Genomic DNA, 13567 nt, shown 5'->3' on the forward strand with positions numbered 1-13567 from the left:
TTAGGTAGTGGCTGAGTCCCTGGAAGCTCTGGTTGCTTAGCACTGTTGTACATATGGGGTCTCGAGCCCCTTCAAGCTCTTCCAGTTCTTTCTCTGATTCCTTCAACGGGGGTCCTATTCTCAATTCAGTGGTTTGCTGCTGGCATTCGCCTCTGTATTTGCTGTATTCTGGCTGTGTCTCTCAGGAGCGATCTACATCCGGCTCCTGTCGGCCTGCACTTCTTTGCTTCATCCATCTTGTCTAATTGGATGACTGTATATGCATGGGCCACATGTGGGGCAGGCTCTGAATGGGTGTTCCTTCTGTGTCTGTTTTAATCTTTGCCTCTCTATTCCCTGCCAAGGGTATTCTTGTTCCCCTTTTAAAGAAGGAGTGAAGCATTCACATTTTGATCATCCGTCTTGAGTTTCATTTGTTCTAGGCATCTAGGGTAATTCAAGCATTTGGGCTAATAGCCACTTATCAATGAGTGCATACCATGTGTGTTTTTCTGTGATTGGGTTACCTCACTCAGGATGATATTTTCCAGTTCCGACCATTTGCCTACTAATTTCATAAAGTCATTGTTTTTGATAGCTGAGTAATATTCCATTGTGTAGATGTACCATATTTTCTGTATCCATTCCTCTGTTGAAGGGCATCTGGGATCTTTCCAGCTTCTGGCTATTATAAATAAGGCTGCGATGAACATAGTGGAGCACGTGTCTTTTTTATATGTTAGGGCATCTTTTGGGTATATGCCCAAGAGAGGTATAGCTGGATTCTCAGGCAGTTCAATGTCCAATTTTCTGAGGAACCTCCAGACTGATTTCCAGAATGGTTGTACCAGTCTGTAATCCTACCAACAATGGAGGAGTGTTCCTCTTTCTCCGCATCCTCGCTAGTATCTGCTGTCACCTGAGTTTTTGATCTTAGCCATTCTCACTGGTGTGAGGTGAAATCTTAGGGTTGTTTTGATTTGCATTTCCCTTATGACTAAAGATGTTGAACATTTCTTTAGGTGTTTCTCAGCCATTCGGCATTCCTCAGCTGTGAATTATTTGTTTATTCTCTGAACCCCATTTTTAATAGGGTTATTTGTCTCCCTGCGGTCTAACTTCTTGAGTTCTTTGTATATTTTGGATATAAGCCCTCTATCTGTTGTAGGATTGGTAAAGATCTTTTCCCAATCTGTTGGTTGCCGTTTTGTCCTAACCACAGTGTCCTTTGCCTTACAGAAGCTTTGCAGTTTTATGAGATCCCATTTGTCGATTCTTGATCTTAGAGCATAAGCCATTGGTGTTTTGTTCAGGAAATTTTTTCCAGTGCCCATGTGTTCCAGATGCTTCCCTAGCTTTTCTTCTATTAGTTTGAGTGTGTCTGGTTTGATGTGGAGGTCCTTGATCCACTTGGACTTAAGCTTTGTACAGGGTGATAAGCATGGATCGATCTGCATTCTTCTACATGTTGACCTCCAGTTGAACCAGCACCATTTGCTGAAAATGCTCTTTTTTCCATTTGATGGTTTTGGCTCCTTTGTCAAAAATCAAGTGCCCATAGGTGTGTGGGTTCATTTCTGGGTCTTCAATTCTGTTCCATTGGTCTATCTGTCTGTCTCTGTACCAATACCACGCAGTTTTTATCACTATTGCTTTGTAATACTGCTTGAGTTCAGGGATAGTGATTCCCCCTGAAGTCCTTTTTTTTTTTAATTTAGAGAATACTTTATTAGTTTTTGTAATCAAACCCACGTATATAAGACCTTACATATTTAATACAGTGTGTTACTCCTGTACAAATGGAAAAAACTTAAGTTCAACATTTCTAGACCAATATGGCTGTTAATTTCTGTACAGTGCCAACTCAACACAGTAAACGGGGATACTTTTTTCGAAAGTTGACAGCACAGGTAAAGTTTCAAAAAATTCAAATTATATATCTGTATATATATATTTATATTTATATAAAAAGACCAATAATAGCAGTGTGTTATGCATCAACAGCAGCAACAGCTTTTCTAGGTTCTGCAGTCATCTGAACAAAACTGTAGAGACATCCAGCACACTCCATTAAAAAAAAAAAAGTAAAAAAACAAAACCCGAGAAAACAGCACAGTTCTGTTACTCTTGTGGTACCTGGCACCATTTTTTTTTAAATTATCTTCTCAATCATCATCTGGAAAGAAAACATTCTGAGCAACATCATTAAAAACAGCTCTGATAAAGCACGGTCACTACTACGTATCATAAAGCAGGTACAAGCTATTTTACATCCACAGAGGTATGATACAGTACTGTCCTACATCTATAATACTAGAGGATACAATTTAAAAGGCATTATTTGAGACTTGATTCTACTTTTCCAGCAGAGGGCCCAAAGGATGGTGTGACACAGCTTTGTAAAGAAACATGCTCTAGACAGGATTTCCTTTCACTTGTGGCACACTTCTAAGGATTCATTCTCTCCATGAATGTCAGCTAAAACCGTTATTAAAAAAATGAAATATCCCTAGAACAAAACCGTATAATCACCGGATTCACATGAAGATGACCTAGTGGAGACAAGCTGGACCTCACCTTACCAACAAGCTATCAAATCTGTTATGTTAAAACAGTGAGACCTCCAAGGAAGGAGATGCCAAGTAGTGCTTCAAAGCTTCGGACCACAATCAAACACAGCATCCTTTTCAACAGAAGCAGAAGCTCATCTGAATATGCTCATGGATGCTGACATCAACATTTAATCATCTCCTCACTCACCCAGGAAGAGGGGGAGATCAGTTACTACTGTACTTTATTGTGTTCAACCAAATCACCATGTTACAAAAATAACAAGCTGCCATAATAAAAAATAAGGCTCCTCTATCCAGCACCAGATAGCATCATTTTACTTTCAAGCCTAGAAATTGCACACTTGTATATAAACCAATCGAAGATGAGGATTGAGAGTTCATCTTGGTGGATTTTTCCTTTGGTGAATATGAAGTGTCCTTCCTTATCTTTTTTGATGACTTTTAATTGAAAATTGATTTTATTTGATATTAGAATGGCTACTCCAGCTTGCTTCTTCTGACCATTTGCTTGGAAAGTTGTTTTCCAGCCTTTTACTCTGAGGTAGTGTCTGTCTTTGTCTCTGAGGTGTGTTTCCTGTAGGCAGCAGAATGCAGGGTCCTCATTGCGTATCCAGTTTGTTAATCTATGTCTTTTTATTGGGGAGTTGAGGCCATTGATGTTGAGAGATATTAAGGAATAGTGATTATTGCTTCCTGTTATATTCATATTTGGATGTGAGGTTATGTTTGTGTGCTTTTCTTCTCTTTGTTTTGTTGCCAAGACGATTAGTTTCTTGCTTCTTCTAGGGTATAGCTTGCCTCCTTATGTTGGGCTTTACCCTTTATTATCCTTTGTAGTGCTGGATTTGTAGAAAGATATTGTGTAAATTTGGTTTTGTCATGGAATATCTTGGTTTCTCCATCTATGTTAATTGAGAGTTTTGCAGGATACAGTAACCTGGGCTGGCATTTGTGTTCTCTTAGGGTCTGTATGACATCTGTCCAGGATCTTCTGGCCTTCATAGTTTCTGGCGAAAAGTCTGGTGTGATTCTGATAGGTCTGCCTTTATATGTTACTTGACCTTTTTCCCTTACTGCTTTTAATATTCTTTCTTTATTTTGTGCGTTTGGTGTTTTGACAATTATGTGACGGGAGGTGTTTCTTTTCTGGTCCAATCTATTTGGAGTTCTGTAGGCTTCTTGTATGCCTATGGGTATCTCTTTTTTTAGGTTAGGGAAGTTTTCTTCTATGATTTTGTTGAAGATATTTACTGGTCCTTTGAGCTGGGAGTCTTCACTCTCTTCTATACCTATTATCCTTAGGTTTGATCTTCTCATTGAGTCCTGGATTTCCTGTATGTTTTGGACCAGTAGCTTTTTCCGCTTTACATTATCTTTGACAGTTGAGTCAATGATTTCTATGAAATCTTCTGCTCCCGAGATTCTCTCTTCCATCTCTTGTATTCTGTTGGTGAAGCTTGTATCTACAGCTCCTTGTCTTTTCTTTTGATTTTCTATGTCCAGGGTTGTTTCCATGTGTTCTTTCTTGATTGCTTCTATTTCCATTTTTAATTCCTTCAACTGTTTGATTGTTTTTTCCTGGAATTCTTTCAGGGATTTTTGCGATTCCTCTCTGTAGGCTTCTACTTGTTCTCTAAGGGAGTTCTTTATGTCTTTCTTGAAGTCCTCCAGCATCATGATCAAATATGATTTTGAAACTAGATCTTGCTTTTCTGGTGTGTTTGGATATTCCGTGTTTGCTTTGGTGAGAGAATTGGGCTCCGATGATGCCATGTAGTCTTGGTTTCTGTTGCTTGGGTTCCTGCGCTTGCTTCTCGCCATCAGATTATCTCTAGTGTTACTTTGTTCTGCTATTTCTGACCGTGGCTAGACTGTCCTATAAGCCTGTGTGTCAGGAGTGCTGTAGACCTGTTTTCCTGTTTTCTTTCAGCCAGTTATGGGGACAGAGTGTTCTGCTTTCGGGCGTGTAGTTTTTCCTCTCTACAGGTCTTCAGCTGTTCCTGTGGGCCTGTGTCTTGAGTTCACCAGGCAGGTTTCTTGCAGGGGAAAAGTTGGTCCTACCTGTGGTTCCAAGGCTCAAGTTTGCTCGTGGGGTACTGCCTAAGTCCTCTCCGCGGCGGCAGCAACTGGGAAGATCTGCGCCGCTCTTTCCGGGAGCCTCCGTACACCAGGGTTCCAGATGACGTTTGGTGTTTTCCTCTGGCGTCTGGATGTGCACAGAGTGCAGTCTCTTCTGGTTTCCCAGGCGTGTCCGCCTCTCTGAAGGTTTAGCTCTCCCTCCCACGGGATTTGGGTGCAGAGAACTGTTTATCCGGTCTGTTTCCTTCAGGTTCCCTCGGTGTCTCAGGCGCAGGGATCCTGCTGCTCCTGGGCCCTCCCCTACGGGAACCCAGAGGCCTTATACAGTTGCCTCTTGGGCCAGGGATGTGGGCAGGGGTGGGCAGTGTTGGTGGTCTCCTCCGCTCTGCAGCCTCAGGAGTGCCCACCTGATCAGGCAGTGAGGTCTCTCTCCCACGGGGTTTGGGAGCAGAGAGCTGCTGCGGGCCAGGATCCGCGGGTGTGGGACTTCCTATAGTGATGTTTTTAGCCCACTGAGTTAATTTACTATGTGGTTTAGCTTCCCCTCTGAAAGTCATAAAATAGGCTCATACATTCAAAACATATGGTCTTCTGGCTCCACCTGTGGAATCTTCCAAGTTCTGACAACCTGAGTTCTTTGGGGAGGGGAGAAGACTGAGGAATAAAAGCCTATCACAGTTGGTGAGAAGGATTAAAGAGCATCTGAGGCGGCAGGGCTAAGGGAGAGGACAATGGCAGGCTAAGAGGAGAGAAGCCAGAGTTTCACAGAGACCAATCTCAATGGCGTGTGGAAATCATAGTTTAAGAGCTTGCTGAGAATGTGGGGGACTGTCTGAATCCAGACCATCAGGGATTTTTGTGTTTTTTTTTTTAAACTGGAAGAGATGAGAACCAAGTCTCAAAGATTTCAGCCAGGGTTAGAGCTTGAAGCCAGGTTTCCACCGTCCCCTTGGTGTTAAGAGGGCCTTTTGTGCCTCGGATATTCTGTACACAGCACATAGCTTTTGGCCAGGTTCCTGAAACTTGACCAGGGCATGTGTTAAAATGCATGTTGCTTGCTCACAGCCACTTAGTTGAGTTGTGTGAACTCCTGTTGCTAGACACACAGAACCACCTCCATCTTCCTCCCCATCACATCAGCCACAGCAGAGGAATCCTCCTCGGCACACACATGGCATTGTTCTCCTTATGCTGCAGATGGTATCCTTACGGGGTCATTGTTTCCACGTACACACAAGATAATTGTGACCACATGACATGTTCCACAGTGGGAGCTAACTCGGGTCTTAACGAATCTGCACGTTAAGTCAGCGCGTCAGCCGTGTGTTTCCAGACGTGCTGCTGGGCCTCCATTTTTCCTGATTGCCATCGTTGTTGTTGATGAGCTTTGAGAGACAACCGCTCTGTGGAGCTCTGCAATCACAGACGCCAATCGTGGGCTTGTATGGTTAAGATAAAGTTTTCCATTTGGTTTTAGGCCTTGCTCCACGTCCTTATTTCCTGTCAAGGACTCTGCTTGCCTTTCATTCCAGCAGGTCATAGGCCTCCAGTCACCACATGAAGTCCTTTCTCTCCCCATCCAAAGTCAGAGCTCACTCTTCCCAACATGAATCTGTTTACCCTCTAAATACTAACCCATGCATTAGCTGCTCTAAACAAAAACTCCAATAGCGACATCTCATTTTTCTGCTGTAAAATTATACTCTTTCTGTGCAGCGATCTTTTGATTTTATGTCTGCAGGACTAGCAAGTCTCGGGTTCTTTATTTCTGGATCAGTTGCTTTGAATCCATTTTTCAAGGAAACACTTTGGCTCCCACCCCTCCAGTGCCTGAAACTGAAACCCACAGACACACTCTCCTCTAGGAAAAGAAATCCTTCTCACTCTCAAACTCTGTTCTGTTTTCCCAGTTGATTGTTTTTGGTTTGTTTTGGTTTGTTTTGTTTTGGTTTGTTTTGGTTTGGTTTGTTTTGGTTTGGTTTGGTTTGGTTTGGTTTGGTTTGGTTTGGTTTGGTTTGGTTTTGAAACAGGGTCTCACTAAGTGTCCCGGGCTTTCCTAGAACTCAGTCTATAAACCAGGATGCCCTCAAACTCATGGAGATCTGCCTGTCTCTGCCTCCCAAGTGCTGGGTTAAGCGTGTGCCACCACATCCAACACTGGGTCTCTTTTTAAAAATTCTTTTCTCTTCTATTCTATCTTCCCCTTGGTTATTACTAATATCTATGTGTTTTAGATTCTAGAAATTGAAGGCCTCAGCCAAAACAAAACAAACAAACAAAAAAAACGAACAAACAAAAAAACTGGCACACTGAATATTCAGAAGTAAAGGGTGTGGCAATTAAGTTCAGAAAAAAAAATCGTAGCAGCGATTCCATGCTTGCCAACACAAGTCCGAGAAGGAAGTCCTTAGCGTCTGCGCACTGTAGGACCAACGTTTACCCTTGCTTTACTCTGTGTGTCGGCCCCGTAGGACTCATTAGTCCATCAACTCATTTAGACATCAGCCACAGGGTGCAGATACTCTATAATCTGCCGTTTCCACTGAGGAACAGGACGTGTGCTGGTGGCGGTAAGACCACGTGTTTTCTTCTGCTAAGGTCCTGGTGAGAGGCTTAGAGCGATGGGTGCAAGGCTTCTGTCTGTCTTGTAGACAGTAAATTCCTTGAGATGGAGCGTCTTTTGTTTCTATGAGGGCTGCCACTACCAGTACTGGATTCCTTGAGTAGTGTTTTTTTACCATCTGCTCTAGTTTGGATCTTAAATGTACCTCAACGGGCATTAACGGCTTAGTTCCCATGGCACCCATCGCGCAGTGGAATCTCTACAGTAAAAGTCTACTAGAAATAAGTTAGGCCCCTGGGGGGCACGTCCTCATAGAAGACCGTGTAACTTTGGTCCCCTCCTCTTCCCCTGTCTTTGAGTTATGGCTTCCATGAAGTGAGAACAGCTTGCTCCAGCACACACCCCCTGCCATGAAGTAAGTATTACCTCACCTTGGGCCCAAAAGCAATGAGGCTGAGCAGCCATAGACCTCTGAACCCCTGGGCCACTATAAACCTTTCCCTTTAGTTTGTTCTCTCAGATATTTTTCACAGTGACAGAAACTAGCTAACCTCCTTAGAAAATGAGGCCAAGAGAGAGAGTTAGCCATAGGTCATCCAGGCTACAGTTCACATTTCTAGACCTTTCCTTGTGCTAAGCTCCTTGTGCATCATCTCCGATGCTACTTGTGGTAAGTAACCATCTGAGGCAGCTACCATAGCGTTCACTATAGAGGAAGACATGAGAAGACAGAGGAGTAAGCCAGGGTCCCTAAGTCAGGGGTCACAAAGATGCCACAGGTCAGGTCCACAGTTGACTTGAAGTGTCCTCTGTCCCCTGTGTCACTGAGAGTGCACACAGTCAGGCTAAATCAGTTGTGCTCCTTCTCTGAATGTCACATACTACAAGTTCTTGGCCGGTTCGGGAGGCAAGAGGAGCCTGACAAAGAAGACTGGGCGGGTGACACAGTTTTTATTGCATTTGTGGGAAAGCTCTGCAATCAGAGGGAGGCTAATGGAGTGGCAGAACCCACCCCCGTCAGGAGAGTGATTGATTTTATAGCATCTCAATAGCCAGAATCATGCTCTCTCTAAAAACTCTGTCCTGAGTGTCTTGGGCTTTTAATTCCATCTGCACTGGTGGGGTGTATGCTTCTCTACAACTTGTACAACCCAGTTCCTCTCCAAGAATGGAAGGCGAGAGTAGGAAGGGGAGGGGAGGGGAGGGGAGGGGAGGGGACAGGGGAGGGGAGGGGAGAGGGACGGAGAGGAGGGAAGGGGAGGGGAGAGGGGAGGGGAGGGGAGAGAGAGGAGGGGAGGGGAGGGGAGGGAAAGGAGGGGAGGGGAGGGGAGAGGGGAGGGGAGGAGGGGAGAAGGGAGGGGAGAAGGGAGGGGAGGGGAGGGGAGGGGAGAGAGAGGAGGGGAGGGGAGGGGAGAAGGGAGGGGAGGGAAGGGGAGGGGAGGGGAGGGGAGAGAGAGGAGGGGAGGGGACAGGGGAGGGAGAGGAGGGGAGGGGAGGAGGGGAGAGGGGAGGGGAGGAGGGGAGAGGGAAGGGGAGGAGGGGAGAGGGAAGGGGAGAAGGGAGGGGAGGGGAGGGGAGGAGGGGAGGGGAGGGGAGAGAGAGGAGGGGAGGGGAGGGGAGGGAGAGGAGGGGAGGGGAGGGGAGGGGAGGGGAGGGGACAGGGGACAGGAGAGGGGAGAGGGAGGGAGAGGAGGGGAGGGGACAGGGGAGGGGAGGGGAGAGGGAGGGAGAGGAGGGGAGGGGAGGGGAGAGGGGAGGGGAGGGGAGAGGGGAGGGGAGAGGAGTGAGAGGAGGGGAGGGGAGGGAGAGGAGGGGAGGGGAGAGGGGAGGGGGGAGGGGAGGGGAGGGGGAGGGGAGGAGAGGAGAGGAGAGGAGAGGGAGAGGAGGGGAGGGGAGAGGGGAGGGGGGAGGGGAGAGGATGCTGCTCTGTGGCTGCTTAACTGCCCCACCCCACCCCCACCCACCCATCTTGTCTTCCTACATCTGTCCACACTCCAGAGATTCTGCTGTAGTCTCAGGGATGGTAGATTTCAACCTCAACAGCATTAACATCTTGCATCCTGGTGGTTATTTGGGTGATATTAGCCTTGAAAGATATTAGCAACACCCTTAGCCTCTACTCCCCAGATGCCAGGAAAATCCTTCCTAGTCCTTACTACCCAGAAGATTCTAATATTGTAACATATCCTCAAGAAGCACATTACCCCCTGGTTGATCAGAAAAGGGTTATGGGTTATGCCCTAAATGCTGAATTTTTTTCTAGCTCCCGTAATAATGCTTATTTAAAAACCAAAATTTAGACGTCCCTCTCGGAAGTGTTTCTGCTGGTGATCAGCTTGAATCTGCAGCAAGTCAAAGAATAAAACCTAAGCATAGAGCATTGGATACAAGTAACAATAAGACAACGGGTAACAGACTTAGTTTACCTACAAAGAATAGAAATCACTAAGGTACAATTTCACATCATCTCGCCAATTCTAGACTTTTCTCATACTTTCCAGTTCTCAGGCATAGTCCAGAAAAGCAATACAAACTGACATTGTGCACGCTGAATGAGACATCACTTTGCACAAAAATACAATACACAGATGTGGATGGACATTAATGGAGCTTGGAGATTAGCCATTCTGAAAACAGGTCCTGGTGTGCTAGCAAATTGTGCAAGTTTGTAGGTAAATCTGTGTCCGGTAGGTTTAAGAAAGAGATAGCCTGTTGGTTTGTGATGTTGATTGGGCACTATCCAAATCAACCACATTTGCAGTCTTACAATGTGCATACGTTGCAACTGGTTAGAGCAAGGCAAACGTCCCCGGCCCTCAGTTGTCTCCAGCGCTCCTCTGAACTCCTCTAGAGAAAAAGGAAACCGATCAGGGTTTGCCTGTGGGACATATATCCTCTCCAGGCCCTAGGAAGCTGTGCACCTCTCATCCAAAGCTGGGTTCATGGCAGACAACCAACTTTGTACCCTCACTTTGTCACTTCCTGGAAACGCTACTTTGGAAATAATAAGTGAATCATCATGAACTCTCTCTCCCTCTCTCTCTCCCTCTCCCTCTCCCTCTCCCTCTCCCTCTCCCTCACCCTCTCCCTCTCCCTCTCCCTCTCTCTGTCTTCCAGGTGCCACATGGCCATAAACATGAGGTTCTCATTGCACAGGCCTTTTTAGGGCAATAAAAATAACCCATGCTTCCTCGTGCTCCAAAAAACGACCCTTGAGCCAGTTTGACTTGACCTCTTGTCAGAGTTGTTAGTTTATTCTGCCGTGGAACCCATCATTGCTTGTTAACATTAAAGAAATCAGCAGTGCTCTTTCTGCAGTCTAGATTTCATACTATAGAAAGAAAATGCTCAGTGGGTAGAGGCCCTTGACACAAAGCCTGCTGACCTGAGTTATTCCCTGGGTTTACAAGGGGGAGAAGACGATAAACTCTGATCTCCACACTTTTGCTGCAACACACACACACACACACACACACAGAGAGAGAAAGAGAGAGAGAGAGAGAGAGAATAAATAAACAAATAAATGAAATTTGAAAAGGTAAGTCTGAGAGTTAGACTGTTTGCTCCCATGATGTCCCTTCTTTTATACCTGTTTTATCGCTAGACAGAACGAGCTGGAAGATTTCCCAAGTCAACTTACCATATACCCTAACAGTGGTTGTGAGAATGAGATTAACATGTAGGCCCTTCTTGAGGTTGGGTGCTAAGAGGACAATCTGGGTTCCCAGCTTTGGAGGTCACAACCTGTGGTCAGTTCACCCCATTGCTTTGAGCTGGTAGTGAGGCAGCATATTATGGTGGTAGGGCATGGGGAAGGGAACTGTCCACCTCCAGGCAGACAGGAAGCAAAGAGGAAGAAGAGGGGTTCGCTTTCAGGATCCCTTCCAGTGGCCTAGAGGACTCATGTGTAAAATGAGCCTTATAATAACTGCAAAATCACGCCTGGCACACTGGGAACCCACCCATTACTCGGTCCATGAGGCTGGGGGCCTCAACAGTCAGAGCAGTTCCAGAAGAGCTGTCCCTGATTTAGGAGCGATGAGTGGAAGTTAATCAGTCCACATGGCTGCTGCCTCCATAGTCCTACTCTGGTGCTGGATACCAAGGCGTTCCTGGACTGCTGCAGGCCCCTCTTCTACAATAAAAGCTGGACTCAGCAGAGGCAGCAACTCGAGATAAACCAGCCCCTGTGGGTGAAGGGTGGGGCACAAGAAAGACCATACTAGCAAAAGAATTCTAAAAAATACCCTTTCTAAAATCTAGGGTGCTCAACCTTTAAGTATCAACAGATTTGAGCCTCCCACCTCAATCAAGGCAGCAAGACAGTTCCTCAGTTGAGATCCCTACTCAGTTGATTCCGATTTGTGGCAAGTCGCCGTGAAAACCACAATCCCTGTCTTTGTCAGAGTGATTTGCCCCCGAAATTGTGCCTTGTGCCTTTACTTGCACCAGACGCAGTCCTATAAATTACTTGTGAACTTCAGGAAGATTGGCAGAGTTCAGAGCTGCAAGTTAGGAGAGAGCGCCTGTTGACAAACCCTATGTGGGAATTTTGATAAGCCCATTAAGACTGTTTATTGTGACTCAAGGAAGAGACAAGGAAAGGTTGGATCAAAGGAAAAGATTCTTTCAAAACCTATTCAGAAGCAGGGTGGGGACTTGAAAGGGAAGGGTCTGGTCACAAGTTCACACTGGGGATACACGATGAGCTTTCCTCTCTGTTTCTTACCCCCATCTCCTCTCTGCAGCTGTTGGCGGGGCGCTGGCCTTTTGACCACAATGATTTTGGAGTGTTTCTCTGCAAGCTGTTCCCCTTTTTGCAGAAGTCGTCCGTGGGCATCACTGTCCTGAATCTCTGCGCTCTCAGTGTGGACAGGTAACGTGGCTCTTTAGTGGGGTTTAGAAAATCATTTTCTCAGAAGGAAGAGTGAGAGAGTCAGTACCAAACATAACTGTTAACCACTGTCAAGTGAGGTAAGACTTTAAAGTCTGCCCCCCACCCGTGTTTAGAATTGCGCACATTTGCTAATTAGTATTGATCTGAGATTCCTACAGTAGCACATGTGGTTAATGAGACACAACTAGCCTCCTTGAGACGATAAAAAAAAATTAGAATGATGGAAAAAAGTTGATGAAAACAAGAGAGCTAGAATATACAAACCCTGTACTTTAGACTGGCATTGTTTTATTAAGAAAGGGAAAATGCCATTGAGTTACATTTCAAATGCTTGAGCCAAGCAATAAGTGTATAAAGTTGTCCTGCATTTCACTATACCTCCTTAAATGCCACAAATGTTCCATATTTTTCAAAAGGGGGGAACAGAATAAATAACTGTATCAAGTTCTGAAAGACCCCTAATTCTCACAAATGACTTTAAGGGAGAACTTTGTAAGTGAGGGTTGCAGCCCCATGTGTGTGGGTGCCAGGGCAGAGCTGCAACAACAAAAGAATCAGGAAAAGGTTTCTGAGCATTTGATGACCAAAAGTTAATTCAAAATCAAATGCACAGTGGACCAAGGTATTCTGTACTGGTTACCCACAAAGCTCCAGGTGACTCGACTGCAGCCTTGGTTCTGAACACACAGTGGTGCTTTACAGTGTGCATGCTCACACAGTGGGGCTTTACAGTGTGCATGCTCACACAGTGGGGCTTTACAGTGTGCATGCTCACATTCTCACACAGTGGGGCTTTACAGTGTGCATGCTCACACAGTGGGGTTTTACATTGACCTGACTTTCATTTTAAAGTATCTTTAAATGAATTGGGATTAGAATAGACTTTCCAACAATTTCTGAAATGTCTCTAAACATGTTGGCATTTTTGTACTCTGTATCACACAAGGACATACCTTCAGCATTGACAATTATTAAGTCAAAGATTGGTCACTTCTGAAAAACATTGAAGATAGCTCACATGGTACAATATCAAAGTCAACTAAATTACAAATTTTTTTAGAATTATTTTATTTTACATAGCTGTGTGCAGGTACCCACAGAGGCCAGAAGAGGGCATCTGATCCCTTGTAGCTGGAGTTAACAGGTCATGAGCTGCCCAACATTGGTGCTGAGAACAGAACCTAGGTTTTCTGCAAGAGCAGCAAACGATCCTAACCACTGAGGCATCTCCAGCTCCAAGGACAGTGTTCTTTATGCAAAAATAAACAAGAATTTCCATGTCATTGCTATGTAATTTCACATTCATTTTAAATAGATGATAATACTTGATCCAGTGAGATGATACAGTGGGTAAAAACCACTAGCCATGCCAGCCCAACGACCTGAGCTCAAGGTCCAGAACTGATGTAAAAGTGGAAGTAGGGGTGGGGATTTAGCTCAGTGGTAGAGCGCTTGCCTAGCAAGCAGAAGGCCCTG

General features: G+C 45.3%; 1 protein-coding gene across 3 annotated transcripts in view; it reads left to right on the forward strand.

Annotated features, from left to right (window-relative positions):
• The window catches only part of Ednra (endothelin receptor type A), a 70602-nt gene that overhangs the window by 25760 nt on the left and 31275 nt on the right, over nt 1–13567 (forward strand). For all 3 annotated transcript variants that reach the window (XR_005496613.2, XM_039097468.2, NM_012550.2), the window contains exon 3: nt 11943–12070. Coding sequence is in view for 2 of the 3 variants with exons in the window: in XM_039097468.2 (XP_038953396.1) it covers nt 11943–12070 (128 nt within the window). In the remaining variant the exon portion in view is untranslated. The remainder of the gene's footprint in view (nt 1–11942; nt 12071–13567) is intronic.

Source organism: Rattus norvegicus, chromosome 19 (assembly GCF_036323735.1).
Source record: "Rattus norvegicus strain BN/NHsdMcwi chromosome 19, GRCr8, whole genome shotgun sequence".
NCBI classification, from domain to species: Eukaryota; Metazoa; Chordata; class Mammalia; order Rodentia; family Muridae; genus Rattus; species Rattus norvegicus.